The sequence below is a fragment of the Macrotis lagotis genome, chromosome 1, assembly GCF_037893015.1.
Source record: "Macrotis lagotis isolate mMagLag1 chromosome 1, bilby.v1.9.chrom.fasta, whole genome shotgun sequence".
NCBI classification, from domain to species: domain Eukaryota; kingdom Metazoa; phylum Chordata; class Mammalia; order Peramelemorphia; family Peramelidae; genus Macrotis; species Macrotis lagotis.
Genome location: NC_133658.1, coordinates 871804387 through 871805265, shown reverse-complemented (window position 1 = coordinate 871805265; position 879 = coordinate 871804387). Strand labels below are relative to the sequence as shown.

Here is an 879-nt window from a genome sequence, read left to right as displayed (position 1 = left end):
GGACTCATGATGAAAAGGGTATTTACCACAAGAGAAAACTGATGAACATTGATTGCAGATTGAAGTATATTTTTTTCACTTACTTTGCTTTTCTTGCTTTGTTGTTGTTGTTTTGTAACATGGTTAATATAGAAATATATTTTGCATGACTACATGTATATACATACTTGACATCATATTGCTTGCCTCCTCAATGGAGTGGGGAAGGGACTGGAGGGAGAGAATTTGGAAGTCAGAATTTTTTTTAAAAAAGATCAGTGTTGCTCTTTCTGCCATCTTGCAGCGCCGCCACCATGAATGTCCTGGCAGATGCTCTCAAAAGCATCAACAATGCAGAAAAGCGAGGAAAACACCAGGTTCTCATTAAGCCTTGCTCTAAAGTAATTGTCCGGTTCTTAACTGTGATGATGAAGCATGGTTACATTGGTGAATTTGAGATCATTGATGATCATAGAGCAGGAAAAATTGTTGTGAACCTCACGGGCAGATTAAACAAGTATGGTGTAATCAGCCCCAGATTTGATGTTCAATTGAAAGATCTGGAAAAATGGCAGAATAATCTGCTACCATCCCGTCAGTTTGGGTTCATTGTGCTTACAACCTCAGCTGGCATCATGGACCATGAGGAAGCAAGACAAAAACACACAAGAGGATAAATCCTGGAATTCTTTTTCTAAGAGTGTAAAACATATATACAAATAAAATGCTCCAGTGGACTGGTGCTTCCAGTCAGTGGTTTTGAACCTTGAAAAAAGTTTTAATAGCATCGTGCTGAAGCTCATATTTTTGGTTCTCATAGGTATATGATGCTAAGTTCTAAAGGTCTCATTCTGATATTTTGGGTTATGATTAGCCTGACTGTTGGATTTTATATGATTG

The 879-nt window shown here is 37.8% G+C and overlaps 1 protein-coding gene across 1 annotated transcript; it reads left to right on the top strand.

The window, feature by feature from the left end:
* Nucleotides 1-293: 293 nt before the first annotated feature.
* LOC141491143 (small ribosomal subunit protein uS8-like) lies at nucleotides 294-656 on the top strand. The gene has a single exon (XM_074191776.1). It carries the CDS (start codon nucleotides 294-296, stop codon nucleotides 654-656), a length of 363 nt encoding a protein of 120 aa, XP_074047877.1.
* Nucleotides 657-879: the final 223 nt, after the last annotated feature.

What these genes read in the sequence shown, in the direction of transcription:
- LOC141491143 (XM_074191776.1), top strand. Translation starts at nt 294, where the DNA reads ATGAATGTCCTGGCAGATGCTCTCAAAAGCATCAACAATGCAGAAAAG.